The sequence below is a fragment of the Salmo trutta genome, chromosome 11 (genome assembly GCF_901001165.1).
Source record: "Salmo trutta chromosome 11, fSalTru1.1, whole genome shotgun sequence".
Classification (NCBI taxonomy): Eukaryota; Metazoa; Chordata; class Actinopteri; order Salmoniformes; family Salmonidae; genus Salmo; species Salmo trutta.
Window position 1 is genome coordinate 20,584,254 of NC_042967.1, and position 16,639 is coordinate 20,600,892.

At 41.1% G+C, this 16,639-nt stretch overlaps 1 protein-coding gene across 1 annotated transcript in view; it reads right to left on the reverse strand.

Moving 5' to 3' along the window:
• Positions 1 to 4,681: 4,681 nt before the first annotated feature.
• The window catches only part of LOC115202440 (von Willebrand factor A domain-containing protein 7-like), a 29,322-nt gene continuing 17,364 nt past the window's right edge, over positions 4,682 to 16,639 (reverse strand). The window contains exons 9-18 of the mRNA XM_029766578.1: positions 16,405 to 16,517; positions 15,240 to 15,356; positions 14,846 to 15,028; positions 14,177 to 14,309; positions 13,176 to 13,328; positions 10,591 to 10,683; positions 7,627 to 7,895; positions 7,316 to 7,449; positions 6,948 to 7,107; positions 4,682 to 6,488 (exon numbers count right to left, since the gene is read on the reverse strand). Coding sequence (XP_029622438.1) covers positions 6,087 to 6,488; positions 6,948 to 7,107; positions 7,316 to 7,449; positions 7,627 to 7,895; positions 10,591 to 10,683; positions 13,176 to 13,328; positions 14,177 to 14,309; positions 14,846 to 15,028; positions 15,240 to 15,356; positions 16,405 to 16,517 — 1,757 coding nt within the window. The 3' untranslated portion in view covers positions 4,682 to 6,086. The remainder of the gene's footprint in view (positions 6,489 to 6,947; positions 7,108 to 7,315; positions 7,450 to 7,626; positions 7,896 to 10,590; positions 10,684 to 13,175; positions 13,329 to 14,176; positions 14,310 to 14,845; positions 15,029 to 15,239; positions 15,357 to 16,404; positions 16,518 to 16,639) is intronic.

Sequence of the window (16,639 nt, forward strand, 5' to 3'; positions counted from 1 at the left end):
AGTGGTAGAGTAGTGTGTAATAATGTAGATATGTAGTGGTAGAGTAGTGTGTAATAATGTAGATATGTAGTGGTAGAGTAGTGTGTAATAATGTAGATATGTAGTGGTAGAGTAGTGTGTAATAATGTAGATATGTAGTGGTAGAGTAGTGTGTAATAATGTAGATATGTTGTGGTAGAGTAGTGTGTAATAATGTAGATATGTTGTGGTAGAGTAGTGTGTAATAATGTAGATATGTAGTGGTAGAGTAGTGTGTAATAATGTAGATATGTAGCGGTAGAGTAGTGTGTAATAATGTAGATATGTGGTGGTAGAGTAGTGTGTAATAATGTAGATATGTAGTGGTAGAGTAGTGTGTAATAATGTAGATATGTAGTGGTAGAGTAGTGTGTAATAATGTAGATATGTAGTGGTAGAGTAGTGTGTAATAATGTAGATATGTAGTGGTAGAGTAGTGTGTAATAATGTAGATATGTAGTGGTAGAGTAGTGTGTAATAATGTAGATATGTAGTGGTAGAGTAGTGTGTAATAATGTAGATATGTAGTGGTAGAGTAGTGTGTAATAATGTAGATATGTGGTGGTAGAGTAGTATGTAATAATGTAGATATGTTGTGGTAGAGTAGTGTGTAATAATGTGTTGTATTGTGTATTATATTATTGCATTTCATTTTGATTGGACCCCAGGAAGACTAGATGGTGCCTTTGCAACAGCCAATGAGTATCCATAATAAATACAAATACACACACAAAATACTGTATTCAGTCTTTGTGGGAGGTATTATCCAAGCAGAATCATGAAATATCTTTCTTTACTGTAAATCAGTAATGAGGTTTGAAAGAATTGTGTATGGTTTCATGGTACTAGTTTCACAGGCACTCTGAAGAGATGACTATTGATGTTAGAGAAGGTGATTACTTCGAAAGAAAAATTATTAAAGATATTTTTTCATATCAGCCACGAGGGTGACCAACATAATTCTGGATGGTAACATCATTCTTCATGGTTCAGGACAGGCAGTGGAGACTGATGACTAGGGAGTGGATGGCACTAACGTTAGGGTGGATACTTTATGGTATACTAATATTATTTCACAAGGCATGCAGACAGGTACATTTCTGTGATTGCTATTTGGCGTCGCTAAGGTAATCAGCGTTTATTACCGTTCGTCACAGATAACCCACTGGGCACACACTGGTTGAATCAACATTGTTTCCACGTCATTTCAATGAAATTACGTTGAACCAACGTGGAATAGACGTTGAATTGACATCTGTGCCCAGTGGGTTGCATGGACTTTTCTGAAGAGTTGTTTTGATAACCAGTGCAAGAAGCACCTGACATTAGACTCAGTGACCCATCAGCTAACGTAACAGTTTCCATGGCAACATCCTATGTTCACAGGTTACATGTGTGTGTATGCTTGTGTTTTAATGTGTGCATGTGTTTTAATATGGGCTATACTGTATTTACAAGTTCACAGTCTCATGCTTTCTGCTTAGCTGGGAAGCTCAGCCCAGTTTTATAACAGCAGTTAAAGGGCGAAGCCCCTTATGACGTCCCTAGGAAACCCTGTCCTGTCACTGCCCTGATCACAGATTACCAACCCATATTCACCTCTTTGACTCTGACCCCAGTCTGCAGACACACACACGCACACACGCACGCACACACACACACACACACACACACACACACACACACACACACACACACACACACACACACACACACACACACACACACACACACACACACACACACACACACACACACACACACACACACACACACACAGTACCTGCTGTACCCCTGGGAGTGGAGGGGGAAGGAGACAGAGGGGAGGGGACAGTGACAGTATCAGAGGGTTCTGCCCCCTTGGTGAGGTGTGTATCTGTTATGTTGTCATGGTAACGTTATATGACTCAAAGGGGATTTTATAAGGGATGGTGTTGGACAGGTCACAGGGTCAGAGGTCACAGGGTCAGGGGTAGCAGTTGATAACTGATAACAGTATATTCAGTTGATATCGTGAAGATCATGATAATCACCACTAGATGGAGTCAGAGAGGACGTGTTTCTTTATCATGATAATTGACATTGGTTTGGTAAAAACAGCAGGATAAATACACATGTAGGTAGAGTCCAATCTGTGTTTGTGTTTTGCGTTTGAACGTTTTATTATTCCTAAATGAAATATCTATGAAATATGAATAACAAAAATGATAATGCATTAAACCGATAATGCATCCATTTAAACTCTTAAACTGTCAATGTGTGTATCTTCATGTGTTTTAATGTTCCATCCTCTTGATCCTCATATAATCTGTTCATTATGTTAACCATACATGAGTTCTGCTTATTTTCCATCTTTATTACAATAGTGGATGTATGGACTTCATTACTGTCACCATAATGGAAAAGCTGGGAACATTGAAGAGGGGATTAAAAATAAAGTTTGAAGCTACAGTCTGCGATTGGTACATACATTTTTGGACTTCTAAATGAATTACATATCTATTTTTTTTTTATCACAGACCCCCCCCCCCCCCCGGCTGCCCTCATAAACTGGTTGATAACAGAATCCAACCCTATTGTAATGAGAACCATGCTATTATTAAGTAACTATTACATGATATAATCATACATGCCGTTTAGCAGACGCTTTTATACAAAGCAACTTATAGTCACGTGTGCAAACATTTCACATATGGGTCCCAGGAATCAAACCCACAATCCTGGCATTACAAACACTATGCTCTACAAACAAAGCTACAGAGGACCACACTACACTATGTACAGGGCTGTATTCCGTCATCTGCAGTTTACTAGGGCCGACAGGCTAGGATAAGTGGTCAGGGTGATGATTTGATGCTGCAGAGTGGGTGGATTTATAGTAGTCAATCAGGAAGTAGAAAATATTTTATGAAGCTAGAATGCTACATTTAGTGAATGTCTATTGGTTAACGACATTGGTATTTTGGACTCCATGACATGGTCCTTATCAAGTAGTGGTGTCCCTTCAGTGGAGCCAGGTGGGGAATTGGCCAGAGTGGTGATGTCATGTTGTTCCAGAGTGGTGATGTCATGTTGTTCCAGAGTGGTGATGTGATGTTGTTCCAGAGTGGTGATGTCATGTTGTTCCAGAGTGGTGATGTCATGTTGTTCCAGAGTGGTGATGTGATGTTGTTCCAGAGTGGTGATGTGATGTTGTTCCAGAGTGGTGATGTGATGTTGTTCCAGAGTGGTGACGTCATGTTGTTCCAGAGTGGTGACGTCATGTTGGTCCAGAGTGGTGACGTCATGTTGTTCCAGAGTGGTGATGTCATGTTGTTCCAGAGTGGTGATGTGATGTTGTTCCAGAGTGGTGATGTGATGTTGTTCCAGAGTGGTGATGTGATGTTGTTCCAGAGTGGTGACGTCATGTTGTTCCAGAGTGGTGACGTCATGTTGGTCCAGAGTGGTGACGTCATGTTGTTCCAGAGTGGTGATGTCATGTTGTTCCAGAGTGGTGATGTGATGTTGTTCCAGAGTGGTGATGTGATGTTGTTCCAGAGTGGTGATGTGATGATGTTCCAGAGTGGTGACGTCATGTTGTTCCAGAGTGGTGATGGGACGTTGTTCCAGAGTGGTGATGTCATGTTGTTCCAGAGTGGTGATGTCATGTTGTTCCAGAGTAGTGATGTGATGTTGTTCCAGAGTGGTGATGTGATGTTGTTCCAGAGTGGTGATGTGATGTTGTTCCAGAGTGGTGATGTGATGTTGTTCCAGAGTGGTGATGTGATGTTGTTCCAGAGGGGTGATGTCATGTTGTTCCAGAGTGGTGATGTCATATTGTTCCAGAGTAGTGATGTGATGTTGTTCCAGAGTGGTGATGTGATGTTGTTCCAGAGTGGTGATGTCATGTTGTCCCAGAGTGGTGATGTCATGTTGTTCCAGAGTGGTGATGTGATGTTGTTCCAGTGGTGATGTGATGTTGTTCCAGAGTGGTGATGTCATGTTGTTCCAGAGTGGTGATGGGAAGTTGTTCCAGAGTGGTGATGTCATGTTGTTCCAGAGTGGTGATGTCATGTTGTTCCAGAGTGGTGATGTGATGTTGTTCCAGAGCGGTGATGTCATGTTGTTCCAGAGTGGTGATGTCATGTTGTTCCAGAGTGGTGATGTGATGTCACAGATTTGGTACATCATTGTGCAAATTAAGCTACACATCATTAAATAAGAGACAAATGACAGACAGTAGCGTAGGCTACAAGTATGAAAATAGATTGAACATGAATATATGATTGAAATAGACCTATGACCTAATGTATTTATATTTGAATGCAGTCATCTTTGTATTTGTAGTCAACTTTGTTCTGAAGTTATCGGCACTCACAGAGAAATTGACAAAACACGTGATTCCATGTTTAGCAGTCATCTTCGGTGTATAAAGTGACACGGGAGAGCAACAAAACATTTAATGGCACACTTAGCTGTTGTACGTGTGGTCCGAGGCAGGCCTTAGACTACCAGTGTTTTCAAGTGCAAAGTTAATAACGGCGGGTTTTGGGAAACAGCTGGGATTAAACAATGTTCCTACGAAGGTTCTGAAGATTATTTTGGGAAACCGGGCCCTGGCTGGTTTCACAAGGCTACTAAACTACCTCCGTATCACAACAAAACAAATAACATGAGTCACAAATGCAGCAGGAAAGCAGAGCTTTTTATTCATGCCAGAGAGGTAAACTGGACACTAAAATTAAAACATTAATATTACAGTGCTAATGACATGTTGAGAAATTGCCTAGAGAGAAGCTGCTGGCACTTTTTTACACAAGAAACATTCATTTTCACGATGGCCTTGGGAACATTCCCAGATGAAAACTTTGCAGATGCCTGCCAGATCTAACAACAGCTGGATAGGTGTTAATAAACATATTAGCTTTCTTTATCATATCATACAGCAACCTGATGCCCAATTGCGCCATCACTAGCTATGTTTCCATTAACTTGCCCAGTGATGTTTTGTAGACATTTAGAAAGTTTCCTGCTACGGCGCGTTTCCACTGAACTGTCTTGTGTCGATAAAAACAGCTGGACGTAATGACATCACACCTATAGGGTTGAATAAAAAGGTTGTGGTTGAAGTGTTCCCATTACCCATTTATGCAAATTGGCAATGAATACATTGGTGATAGCCTGTATGCCCTCCGACCTATCTGTTTCATGTCTCAGGCAAAAGCCAGCATGAATAGAATGCAAGAATTGACTGATACTTGTCATATTCTAATAATTATCATCATGTGCCAACGTATCTCCAGGGTGCCATAGTGAAACTTGCACTGTAGTATATCTGAAATAATTGGATGTTGAAACTTGTATCCAGCCAATCAGAAAAGCAAGGCGAAGCAATTCAGGGATTCTGGAAAGTCAGGACAAGGATCCTGCAAAGACACATGGTGTTTATAGTTGAGAAATAGCTTTAGCAAGCAGTAGGCATTTAGAATTAAATGTAGAGGGGAGCTTTATAGTTAAGTGATAACATCACGTGCCCTGTATACCTTCAACATTATTTGGCAATCATCATTTATATATAAAAAAAATCAATTTTCATCATCGTTTGATGAAATAAAGAAAGTTTGAAAAAAGACAACATCCACTCTTGTTGAATGGATAAAACATTGTTGGTCTTTAGAAAGTTAAGGCAAAGCACTCAATATAGGACAGGGGAAACGTCTCGAGTGGCGCAAAAGGGAATATAATATTGCGGATAAAGTTCTGAAAGGCACAATTTCATGTGTACAACATCTAAAGACCTGCATCCCTATACTGAGAGCCTTGCCGTTTCTAAAAGGACATATTTGGGTGTTTTTGGAGCCTTTGTTCATGTTTTTTCAGAGCCCCATACTACACAACGAGGATGAGGAAGTGATTTACTATTTGGGGTAAGTTCTCAAAAACATGTGAAATCACAAAACCGGTATTCTGAACCCTTCTATAACATGCCATTTACATCAAAAATAGAAATTTGGTTGAGAAATGTCTCTTCTCCTTTAAGTTTAAGAGGTAGTATCGGGTTGGCAGTCAGTCAGTCCATGAGGTTAAAATCAGATAAGTAGGTCTCTGAGGGATGTAGTGAAGAGGGCAGAGACCAGCAGACACACCAACAGTGGGAGGGATAGAGCGATGGAGGGCGGTCCCGCGTTGCGGACGATGGAAAACCGACAGGTGCCGACATTCATGGCCTTGTCCACCGCCACCAGCTCCACTGTTAGAGAGCAGCACGAAGCGTTGAACGCTGCTGCAACAACCGTCTGCTTTAGGTCCGTGTGGGTGAGGCTGCCCACTCCCTGGCGGTGTTTGAGGCTGGTGATGCCCGTGCCATTGACACCGTCGGTCAGGTTGGCAGAGAGCTGCCAGAAGTTGGAACTGCAGGCTGCTGGGTTAGCTGGGCAGTCGACCGACGAGACGATGACCATCTCACACTGGGGAGGGGTGAAATCTGTCACCTGCAGAGAGAGAAAGAGAGAGAGAGAGAGAGAGAGAGAGAGAGACAGACACCGTGATCAGCCCATAGAGTGGAGAAGGCCCATATAGTTGAGACAGCTCATATAGTGGAGACAGCCCATATAGTGGAGACAGCCCATGTAGTGGAGACAGGCCATGTAGTGGAGACAGCTCATATAGTGGAGACAGCCCATATAGTGGAGACAGCCCATGTAGTGGAGACAGGCCATGTAGTGGAGACAGCTCATATAGTGGAGACAGCCCATATAGTGGAGACAGCCCATGTAGTGGAGACAGGCCATGTAGTGGAGACAGCTCATATAGTGGGGACAGCCCATATAGTGGAGATAGCCCATATGGTGGACAAAGCTCATATAGGCCTCTCAGGTCTCTAGTGTATCTTTATCTATACCTCTACTCTCTAGCATATCTACTATATCTGTACATATATCTGAGGTTACCTTGGTGACAACAGAGAGGCGCAGGACGGCGTAGTTGGAGTCGGATGCCCCGGGGGCCACAGCCTCGATGGTTAAGGTGACATCTGTTCCCGAAGGTGTGTTGGCGGGCACGGTGATGGTCAGTTCACCGGTGGCGTTTCCTCCGGTGGTCACAGCGATGCTGATAAGATAGCATTAATTGTCAATACAAATTATGCCAAGAGAAGACAATATTTATTAAGGTTTTTGCCAGCATAGAGGAGAAGCTGATTTTGAACACATCTGTTTTGGTCCCTAATCTGTTTATGCTGAAATTGCTCCTATGGCCAATGTGTACAAACAGATCTGGAATCAGCCTCTGGCTTTGATATTCCAGCCGTGATCCCTACCTGCCAGGGATGTTCATTTTGAAGTCTCGGTCATTTCTGGCACTAATTTTGTAGCTGCCTCCAGTGGCGTCGGTCATGACGGTGAAGGGAAGGGTGAAGGGTTTACCAGGCTCCATGCTTCTGTCCACCACGGCCTGAGAAGACAAGAAGAAGAAGATCTGTTGAGTAGTTGTTGTGAGGTCCACTTTTGAAAATGTCTATGACCATGGTTTTTGTCTAACACTATCTCAATATGCAATATAGACTCCTTCACGATTTACAAATGAAATCCGATTTTCAATGTAAACAGGAAGTGTGTCAGCATCACTTACCTTGATGGTAACCTTGGAGACGGACATCTGAGTGGTGGACTGTCTCTGGAACACGGTGGAGGAGACCACGTCTGTCCCGTTCAACAGCACCACAAACTCCCCCGCAGGGACCTTGGTTACCGTAACTAGGAAGTCCCCGTTGCCCATGTCTTCCAGGGTACCGCCAACGACCTCTGACCCTGACACTGTCACCAAGGCAATGTCAGCCACCTTGACAGAGGCTGGGCCCTTCCTGCCCAACACCGATACCAACAACATGGCAGGCATACCTGAGAGGAGAGGAGGAACGGAGGGAAAGCGAGAGGAGGACGAGTATAAGGATAGGGAGATAAAAGAGGAAGAGAGAGAGAGGAGGACGAGTATAAGGATAGGGAGATAAAAGAGGAAGAGAGAGAGAGGAGGACGAGTATAAGGATAGGGAGATAAAAGAGGAAGAGAGAGAGAGGAGGACGAGTATAAGGATAGGGAGATAAAAGAGGGAGAGAGAGAGGATGAAAATGATCTTGAAGGGTGTGGCTATGTAACTGTTCTAGGTTCAGATACATTATGACAAATTATAATTAATTACATTTTATGACTGATTATAAGTAGCAATTATGTTTTGTGACTGATTATAGGTAGTAATGACGTTTTGTAACCGATTAAAGGTAGTAATGACATTTTGTGACTGAATATAGGTAGTAATGACGTTTTATGACTGATTATAGGTAGTAACGACTTGTTATGTTTATGAAAAGTAAAGGTCTCTTTTACAAGGGATCCCTGCATGACAACAATTGTACAATCAAGGCAGCATGGGAGCATAGGAAATACACTAACAAATGCTTTTTAAATACAAAACATGAATCATGAAAAACAACCGCTTTGCTCAGTAGAGTTCCTCAACCAACAATCTGAGTTGCCCGAAGGGCACCAATGCATCCATCTGTACAGTGTTCTGAAGATTGAAGGAAGGAATTTCAAGAGTTATCAAGAGCAGGTCATACAGTACCTGTGATATGTCTATAGGTAAATGCAGTTTTTGCAAATTGACTTTATAAATTAACAGAATGCAATGTTTTGACCTACAATACATCAAAAAGGACCAGCCTACCTTCCGATAGAGAATGCAGTGAACGCAAAACTTGTCGCCCGTGATAAAACAATGTGCACTTTGGTGTAACTGCATCTAACGGCTTTAACACACACACAAAAAAACTTTGTAAAAAGAAGCTGTTATGGGACTGTTTAATATTACTAATCAACTGTATTGTAAGGGAAACGAAAACATGCTACAGGTCTTCCCTGTGGCTCAGTTGGTAGAGCATGGTATTTGCAATGCCAGCATGGGCAAAGGTAGAAATGTGACCATGGACAACTTCTTCAAATCATTTTCCCTGGCAGAAAAGTTGATCGCAAAGAAAACTAGGCTGCTCCGAACAATGAACAAACAAAGGCGGGAGCTGCCCCCCTCTGCGCAACACAACACACCAGCAGAGCTGTCCTCACATCAGTGATGCAGAGAGGCAAAGCAACACTCACGGTGTACAGCTGGTAAAGAAATACGAGTGTTTGTTTGCATCTTCAGCACCATGCATCCCACTGTTGCCATTGGCAGTGACCAGAAGAAGAATACGGAGACATTGACAGATTACAATTGCACAAAGGTATGTATCTCTTCCATATACAGATAGCCAAACACCAAATATTATATTACATTCATATTATTGTTATTGTTATTATTATTATTATTATATAATTCTAACATTTTCTATTCTATTTTATTTAATGCAATAGGTTGGTGTGGATGCACTCGACCAGATGACAAGACTGTACTCTGTAAAAGGAGGTACTCGTCGCTGGCCTGTTGAGGTGTTCTACAACGTGCTCGACATGACCGCTATCAACGCGCACGTGTTGTACAAACAATGCCTCGACAAGACCGTCAGCAAGAGAGATTTCATCACGGAGCTGGCATGTGTGCTTCGTGAGAACCACGTGAACGCTAAGTAAGAAGCTACAGCCGCCCAGCAGGCTACCAAGGCCGCAGCGTGTCCTGCTCTCCCTCTTCCCCAAGCTCCCCAGCTCCCACTGGGAAAAAGAAGACACACTGTCAAGTCGGCAGGTGCACATGAAACAAGGCCCGTGAAAACATTGTTCACTGCAAACGATTTGTTTGAAAGCTGTGTGAGGACTGTGGACCTGAAGCATAAAGAGAAGACGATATTGATTCATGCTAAAGGCACGGGTATACGGGCACAATACTGTGTCTGATACAATCAACAAATGACTGTTTTTATATCTTGTCATTCATATATTTTCATGAATATTTATTTATGCAATTCATCCTTTACAATTGTTCATGCGCTGGTGCTTTTGTTTAGGAATACAGAAAATAATTTCACATGCGCACCTGGCTAGTTATATTATTATTATTATTTTCATCAGCAGAAGCTTTTTGGTTTTTACTTTGACAAAAAAACTACAACTGGACTTCATTAATTATTATAACTCTATTAATAGTCGAATCTACAAATAAAGTGGAAAAATGGATTACACTAATGTTTTTATTGTAAGGGAAACGAAAATAGGCTATAGGCCTACATTTCTTGGAGGACTTTGTAGAATACTACAAAACATATCCTTGGACTCTATCTAAACAAATAACTACAGAAATATATATATTTTCACAAATATTTCTAAATGTAATGAATACTTTAAAATAGTTTATGCAATATTTAACAAGCGTTGGAGCTTATGTTTGGACACCTTGCAGGTTGATATGCATCTGATGGATATGCTAAAATGGACGCCAACATTCTCTAGCGGGTATTTATATGCTGAAAGGCCAGGCGGTTCTAGTGTTTTAAATCGCAGCTGCATTCAAGTAGATTATGTTGTCATGACATCACCATAGTAAAATTATGATTGACAGATTACCTGCTTGATATGATAATGATTTTAAGATGATGTTGTAGTGTTTACCTGCTTGCGGACGGCCAGAGATGAGGGCATATCCTGGGTGAGGTCCATCGAAGGTCTCCACAAAGTTATAAATGAAGGCAATGGTACTCTGACCTGGAGACAAACACACGGACGCATGAACACACATCGACTTGGTCTCACAATTTTGTATTATTTTGTACGTAAATCCGAACACTCCATTTAGTGTTATATTTCCTATGTTATGTCTTAATTTGTGGATGTCCATCATCCATTTCGGGTGATATGTTACAAATTGCAATTGGTACAATATGTTAGAATTGTAAATATGTTACGAAATTACAAAACATTCAATATGTTACAAATTTGTAAAACCTATGATATATTACTATTCCAAATTGTTGTGGCTAACGTTGGCTAGGTGGTTAACACGCTCCAGCAGGTATATTTCACTGGTCACCCCCAAAGCCAACATCTCCTTTGGCCGCCTTTCCTTCCAGTTCTCTGCTGCCAATGACTGGAACAAATTGCAAAAATCACTGAAGTTGGAGACTTATATCTCCCTCACTAACTTTAAGCATCAGTTATCTGAGCAGCTTACTGATCGCTACAGCTGTATACAGCCCATCTGTAAGTAGCCCATCCAATCTACCTACCTCATCCCCATATTATTTTTATTTACTTTTTTTGCTCTTTTGCACACCAGTATTTCTACTTCCACATCATCATCTGCACATCTATCACTCTGGTGTTAATTTGCTAAATTGTAATTACTTCGCTACTATAGCCTTTTTATTGCCTTACCTCCTCACGCCATTTGCACACAATGTATATCAACTTTTTCTGTTGTCTTATTGACTGTACGTTTGTTTATTACATGTGTAACTCTGTGTTGTTGTTTGTGTCGCACTGCTTGGCTTTATCTTGGCCAGGTCGCAGTTGTAAAATGAGAACTTAACAACGTTAAGTAGCTGGCTAATGGTAGCTAGGCTAGGGGTTAGGGATACCAGTAGCTCGCAGCCCACCTAAGAGTAGCTCGCCAAACAATTCTGAAAGTACATGCAATTTGCAGTGTTCCACTGCAAACTGTCATTAACAAAAAACATGTATCTACAATTTGTTATTTGCAAACTTTGCCATGAAATGAGCAGTAGCAGTACAGAACCATCATTAGACCGACCAGTTAGATGGCACATTCCTCACTTGCTAGATATGCAATTAAAGGGCCAGATGCGCAATTAAAGTGGAATTACACAACAAAAATATATTACAAATATTTTTGAAAATTCAGATGTGATTCAAGCGTTGGCATGGACTCAGAACATTCCCCTTTGTTATTTCGTTGGCATGGACTCAGAACATTCCCCTTTGTTATTTCGTTGGCATGGACTCAGAACATTCCCCTTTGTTATTTCGTTGGCATGGACTCAACATTCCCCTTTGTTATTTCGTTGGCATGGACTCAGAACATTCCCCTTTGTTATTTCGTTGGCATGGACTCAGAACATTCCCCTTTGTTATTTCGTTGACATGGACTCAGAACATTCCCCTTTGTTATTTCGTTGGCATGGACTCAGAACATTCCCCTTTGTTATTTCGTTGGCATGGACTCAGAACATTCCCCTTTGATATTTCGTTGACATGGACTCAGAACATTCCCCTTTGTTATTTCGTTGGCATGGACTCAGAACATCCCCTTTGTTGTTTCTCTACGAACAATTGTAATTTTGAGAGTGAAAAAAAGTATACTCTAAAACTAGAAGAAATAAAACTGAAAAAACATAATTTGGAAAATAATCTATAAATAATAAATAAAAAAATAATTGACAGTTGTTTATTAACCATTATTTTACCAGATACATTGACAGAAAACAGAGCTTTACTTTCTCTTGTACATTAAAGGCCCGGGGAAGAGTCACAGGGGACATGACAAGAATGTGTCTATTTGAAAGCTATATAAAAATGTTGTAGCTTGTGACATTTACATTTTTTGTTTAAGTAGCACTCATGCTAGAAAAGGTTGGAGACCCCTGGATTAGGGTTAAGGTTAGGAGTTAGGTCAAATAGCTACGGTTAGGGTTAGGGGAAGAGTTAGTTAAAAGGGTTATGGTTCTGGTTAGGTTTAGCTAACATGCTAAGTAGTTGCAAAGTTGCTAATTAGCTAAAATGCTAAAGTTGTCCATGGTGAGATTTGAACACGTAACCTTTGGGTTGCTAGACAATTTGCATTATACACCCATCCACCCTCTTTTTGTTTTTGCCTTAAGAAACCTTCTGTCTTATGTAACCATACCAAACGTATACCAAAATGTAAACGTAACATATCATACTAACTTGAGTTTCCAAGATTTACTTTTACTATGTTACATCTAGTCTATGAGACCAGACTGCAGACAGACACAGTGAGTGAGGGCTGTATTCTCTCCCTTCTCTATATGGCTCTTCCAGGCCTGGGTTCAATTGTTAAATCGTTTTGACATGGTTTTAAATAGTATTTTAAAGTATTCTAAATGATTTAAAAACAGTTTTTGAACCCAGGTCTGGGTACTGTATGGCTGCCCTCTAGTGTTGAGCATGAGCATAACACACATAATTAAACAGAATAGGCTATCTCTATGGTAACTCACCCGTGACCTTCAGTGTGTAGGGCTGGTTGGAGTTCATGCTGATTTCCCATAATCCCGTATGTTTGTCGGTGGCCAGACGGACCCGGTAGAGGTTACCCACCGTCTGGACAGTCCCCAGTTTCCCGTTGGCCTCATTCTGTTTCTGGGTCACACCTGTAGGGGAAGGAGGGTGAAATGGGATTATTGCAGGATGCCAGTCAAACATACCTGGTGGAACACATTCAAGCCTGGTTGGCTCACACACAGGGGTGTAAAGTACTTAAGTAAGTTGTTTATTGGGGGTATCTGTACTTTAATGTGCTATTCATATTTTTGATAACTTTTACTTTTACTCCACTATATTCCTAAAATAAATAATGTACTTTTTACTCCATACATTTTCCCTGCAGCTAAAAGTACTCGTTACATTTAGAATGCCCAAGCAGGACAGAATTATGGCACCTATCAATATAACGCTTTGTCATCCATACTGCCTCTGATCTGGCGGACTCACAAACACAAATACTGTGTTTGTAAATTATGTTGGAGTGTGCCCCTGTCTGTCCATCTGGTTTGCTTAATATAAGGAATTTGATGTATAGCATTTACTTTTACTTTGTACTTCTACTCAAGTATGACTATTGATTACTTTTTCTCCTACTGTCCTTAAGTATATTTAAAACCAGATACTTTTAGACTTTTATTCAAGGTTACTGGATAACTTTCACTTTTAATTGAGTCATTTTCTGTTAAGGTTTCTTTACTTTTACTCAAGTATGACAGTTGAGTACTTTTTCCACCACTGCTCACACATCCCCATCGCACCGGCTGGCTATAGGGCAGCAACCAAGATTTCCACTTCTGACCTTAGGTCAGTGTCCAGAGGAAAAGTCATCCTACTCTGTGAGGTGAACCCTTACCTAAAACCTTACCTTAGATCTGTCTAGGTGTTTGAGGTTCTTACCTGCAGGGTTCTTCAAGGTGAAGGTGAGGGACTTTCCAGTGATGTTTGAGGTTCTTACCTGCAGGGTTCTTCAGGGTGAAGGTGAGGGACTTTCCAGTGATATAGATGGTGATGTTGTTCAGAGACTCATCCAGCAGGAAGGAGAATGTCTCAGCTCTGCCTGGGTTCCTCGCTCGCTGTAGGACTATCACCTGAGGAGGAGGAGGAGGAGGAGGAGGGCAGAATGAGAGAGGAGAGAAAGTGGAAGTAACAGAAATAGTTACCTACTGTTTTCATTTAATGTATTTGATTGAACCTTTATTGAACCTTTATTTAACTAGGCAAGTCAGTTAAGAACAAATTCTTATTTACAATGACGGCCTACAAAGAGGCAAAAGGCCTCCTGCGGGACGGGGCTGGGATTACTGGTTTTGTTATGCGATGTTATTTTATGTTATGCTACAGTATGCTATGTTATGCTATGCTATGTTATTTTATGTTAAGCTACAGTATGCTATGCTATGTTATGCTATGTTATTTTATGTTATGCGATGTTATTTTATGTTATGCTACAGTGTTCTATGTTATGCTATGCTATGTTATGCTATGATATTATGTTATGTTATTTTGACATGCCTAGGCATTTTAAAAGTTCATTAAGCACATATTTGTTTTTCATTCATCAAGTTTTGAATGATTTTAAATAAAAAACGGATCCAAAACAAAATGGCCGCCAGTGTCGACTCACCAGAGCGGAGGTGGAGGAGTCGATGATGACGTCAGTGGCCTGGGGCAGATTTTCCTTGGTGACACTGATTGCCTGACCACCAGACGCCAGCGCCAGGTCCTTGTAGGTCTCGAATGTAGCTTCGCTGGACTCTACTCCACGCCTCCTCCTTCTAGCACCATCACCAGTCATGAAGAAAGACACCTGGAGAGACACATAGGTGTGTTTGAGAGAGTTTGCCTGGTCGTATTCATTAGGCACCAAATGAAGAAAGAAAGAAAAAAGGCAGTGACTACTTGTCCAATAAGAATTGCGCATTTTGCTGCATTTTGCTACTGTGTGGCCTAATGAATACAATCCTGAACTGCAGGAAATGTTTTCTTCTAAAACAGGAAGTATTTGAGGAAGTGCTCACGGTTGACTTAGTGCTCCTGATCAGGGCCACGATCGTTTCCTTCAATTCAATGTCCTTAGCAATGGCATCTGTGAAAACATAGATGTTGGACGACGCAGGGGCACCGGTCAGCGCCAACTAGAGAGAGAGAGAGATATCAAAATCCAGAAAAGAGCTGTTAAATTCAACAACCACCTAAAAGGAAGCGATTCCCAAACCTTCCATAACAAAGCCATCAACCTGGAGAAGAGTCCCCTAGAAAAGCTGGTCCATGGGGTCTGTTCACAAACACAAACAGACCTCACAGAGCCCCAGGACATCAACACAATTAGACCCAACCAAATCATGAGAAAACAAAAAGATAATTTCTTGAGACATTGGAAAGAATTAACAGAAAAACAGAGCAAACTAGAATGCTATTTGGCCCTAAACAGAGAGTACACAGTGGCAGAATAACTGAACACTGTGACTGAACCAAAATTAAGGAAAGCTTTGACTATGTACAGACTCAGTGAGCATAGCCTTGCTATTGAGAAAGGTCGCAGTAGGCAGAGAAGAGAGAAGGCAGGCTATGTAAACACTGTCCACAAAATTAGGTGAAAACTGAGCTGCACTTCCTAACCTCCTGCCAAATGTATGACCATATTAGAGACACACTTCTCCCTCAGATTACACAGACCCACAAAGAATTCTAAAAAAATCATATTTTGATCAACTCCTGTATCTATTGGGTGAAATACCACAGTGTGACATCACAGCAGCTAGATTTGTGACCTGATGCCACAGGAAAAGGGTAACCAGTGAAGAACAAACACCATTGTAAATACAACCCATATTTACTTTGATTTATTTTTCCTTTTGTACTTTAACTATTTGCACATCGTTACAACACTGTATATAGACATGATATGACGTCTGAAATGTCTTTATTCTTTTGGAACTTGTGTGAGTGTAATATTTACTGTTTTTATTGTTTGTTTCACTTTTTTTATCCAACGTAAACATATGTGTCCCATGCCAATAAAGCCCCTTGAATTTAATTGAAATGAGAGAGAGAGAAAGAGAGAGAGAGAGAGAGAGAGAGAGAGAGAGAGTATTTCATGTCTTTATTTATTGTCAGGTGCACTATAGAGAAAGGTATTATATCTGAAACCTGATTGGAAGATAGTCGTGTCAATCACTGTACCTGGAGCCCTGATAGGCACATCTCAGGGAGGTCTCCGCCTCCATCAGCCGTGAGGTTAGCGATCTCTGCTTTCATTACATCAGGGTTTGTCGTTTTTATCAGGGGTCCGAACTCTACATACACACACACACACACAGTGCTCACTAACCACTTCCTGACTTAACCACAAACCGCACCAGCTTTTCGATGAATGCCAGAGTTTGTCAATGAGGTTTTGCTAAGGAGAATGCTTGGT